Source organism: Mizuhopecten yessoensis, unplaced genomic scaffold, assembly GCF_002113885.1.
Source record: "Mizuhopecten yessoensis strain PY_sf001 unplaced genomic scaffold, ASM211388v2 hete_36156194, whole genome shotgun sequence".
Taxonomy (NCBI): Eukaryota; Metazoa; Mollusca; class Bivalvia; order Pectinida; family Pectinidae; genus Mizuhopecten; species Mizuhopecten yessoensis.
Genome location: NW_018485026.1, coordinates 1 through 2,810, shown reverse-complemented (window position 1 = coordinate 2,810; position 2,810 = coordinate 1). Strand labels below are relative to the sequence as shown.

Sequence of the window (2,810 nt, the reverse complement as noted above, 5' to 3'; positions counted from 1 at the left end):
TTTGTATTTATTTAACTTCTTTTGCTAAATAAAACCCAATTAAAATATTTTTGTTTAGTTTCCATTCAGGAGATGTATTTCGTCATTGGATGATGTTCGTTTCATTTTGTTTTAACAATATGACTTTTTTAATCATAAATTGTAAAACAGAAGTAATGATGTGTTACGCAGTGCACAGTGGTAGCTTTCTTTAGCAAACTTAGATGATTTGTAAGTACATGTAAATAAATCAAATAACTTCTTAGAAGAAAATACTAATTGACATCTTCTGATATTCAGTCTAGTGATAATTGATTCAATTTTTTTTTCATATACAAATCTCATTTAAATTATGTTATCTTTACGTGTTATGTTTAAAAAGACATCGAGAGTGCTGTGTAATTAGTACCTGGATTTGTTTTACTCAAAATCTCAATTGTGACGATCAGGTCGAATCGTTATTCAACTGGGTTAATTGCATGTAAAATCATGCATTTTTTTTAAAAAATATGTGTATAACGCCATCCGTTAACAAAGATGAAGAAATTAGAGTAAAAAACGCAAATATAGAGATAATTATATACTGTAGCACAAATGATTTTATTTTTACGGTATTTTTGGATTTTAATTTTGTAGAACATGAGCGTTTTAATAGCTATCTTTTAAACTTGCAAAAACCTATATGATACTGTATGCAGCTTTGAATTCATGCATATTTTTTTCCGCTAGGAAGTGTGTATTCGCACATGGTAGAATCCACGGAAAGAAGACACTGTTTGATTTTTTAACGTAATGAATCTTTTTATTGTACTTTTATTTCTGTAGTTATCCTACAGTATTTGTTAATACCTTTAAATGAGTAGTAGTATATCTGAAATAAGAAACATCTTCATGTTTCCGTAGCAACGTTGTTCTTATAAACCGTAATTACAATGTGAATAAGTTGCTGTAACCTTATAATTTAATGACGATATTTGTCAGCCATTTGAACTGTATGATGTACGTTTTACATTGCATATTACATTTTTATTATTGTGTTTTGTTTAAGTTCGCAAAATAAGGCAGGGATCAACATTCTCTGAGTTGTTGAATTTATGGTTGACCCTTTCCGTGGAAATCGCAAAATAAACCTGCTTCAAAAATTAACCGGTATGCAGTATATGCAAATCTCTAACGATCCAGTGAGGAAGTCTGAAATAAGTTTATAGTGACGACCTTAAGATAACTCCTACTGAAGTGTATTTAGTCGATTGTTGAACAGGACGCGTCCAGCTTGAAAATCCTGATATTTAGAACAGGTTTCGTCAACGGTCATTTTCATTTACGATATATAAAATCCAATTTAGGAAAGCATTGCAAATAAACGGATCATGTTCAGTAGTGTTTGATAGCAAAGGGTCAATAACTCCTGTTGTCTGTATGCGTCCGGATCTTAAACTGAACATGACGCGGCAAATGTTGTAATGTTCAATATCTTACATTTGGGAGAAGAAGAAAAATATTTGTATCCAAAAATATGTCAATTGTGCATTAAGGGTATATCGTCAGCTTGATGTAGTACAGTCAGTCAACATTGAAAGACCTATAGTCGATTGAGTAATTCTTCAAATAAATTTAGCAAAATTAATGCCGAACCAAAACGAAAGTGATAATGCTTACAATATCATCCTCCGTGTGTTTCCTATATTATGGTGTGTAACAAAACAATTATCATTTTTATTGACAACAAGACACTCCTATCTGTATTTGACAGTTTGACACAAAGAGTATGAGTACTGATGGTGTAGTAAACGTTGTGAAGATCAAGCGTTTTCAGATGTGACATTACTAGAATTTGACCTCGATTAACACGACGGACACCCTTCCGAAACACCTGACCTTTCAAAGGGTCATAGTTGAATGTTTCCCATGCACTAGATTTATTCCTGTTTTTATATTTGTTCCTCCTCTATACATTTAATAACGATCGTTAAATGAATGTCACATATTGAATGCAATGTTACTATGTTATTGTTGTCACATCTATGTTGTGTATAATTAATGTATTTTATCATTACAGGTATGGAAGATGGCTGGCGCTGGTTGGGCAGTAGCCGCATTTGGATCCCTACCGATGTTGTACGTGTTCCGAACAAACGTCGTCGATGGTGTCACAAAGTGTGAGAATATATTCAGAGATCTACCGAGGTCCCACAGGAAGGCGTTCTTAACATATGCTGCCGTCATCGTGTTTCTCATCCCAATATGTCTCCTCATATTCTGTTATACAAGTATTTTCTTAAAGATTGCACGAAAAGCAAAAGAGTGCCAGGTCTCGAAACGACATTCAATAAAACCTGGCAAGATACATCTCCAAAGCACAAACTCTAGTTCTTTACCAAAGGCGAAGATCAAAACATTGAAGATGACATTTGTGATCGTCGTAGTGTTTCTCGTGTGTGGTATTCCATACTTCATTGCCGAGATGATCATGTCCTATGGAGATCATTGTATCATATCAGATCTAGTGTATGGAATCATTGGCGGGCTAGCGGCAGCAAACTCGGCAGCTAATCCATACGTTTTCTTATTGTTCAATTGCAATGGACGATACGCTCGTGACCGAAAACGATCGAGCTCAGACGCCATTGGGAATTCGACCACTCGGACGGTTTATTCAACGGCTAGTACTCGCTCTGACTACGTTGGCGATTCCAAGAACATTTATCAACCGTCGATAAAATACAAGTGGAATGCGAGCAGTCAAAACAGTATGGAACTGAATGCCATGCGATAAAATGAACAAATTTTTTCGTCTTCTTGATAAAATCAACTTCATCAAATACAACCAT

The 2,810-nt window shown here is 34.5% G+C and overlaps 1 protein-coding gene across 1 annotated transcript; it reads left to right on the top strand.

Moving 5' to 3' along the window:
* Window positions 1-2,047: 2,047 nt before the first annotated feature.
* Window positions 2,048-2,793, top strand: LOC110444641 (oxytocin receptor-like). The gene has a single exon (XM_021489006.1). The coding sequence runs from the start codon at window positions 2,048-2,050 to the stop codon at window positions 2,753-2,755; it is 708 nt and encodes a 235-aa protein (XP_021344681.1). The 3' UTR covers window positions 2,756-2,793.
* The last annotated feature ends 17 nt before the right edge of the window (window positions 2,794-2,810 follow it).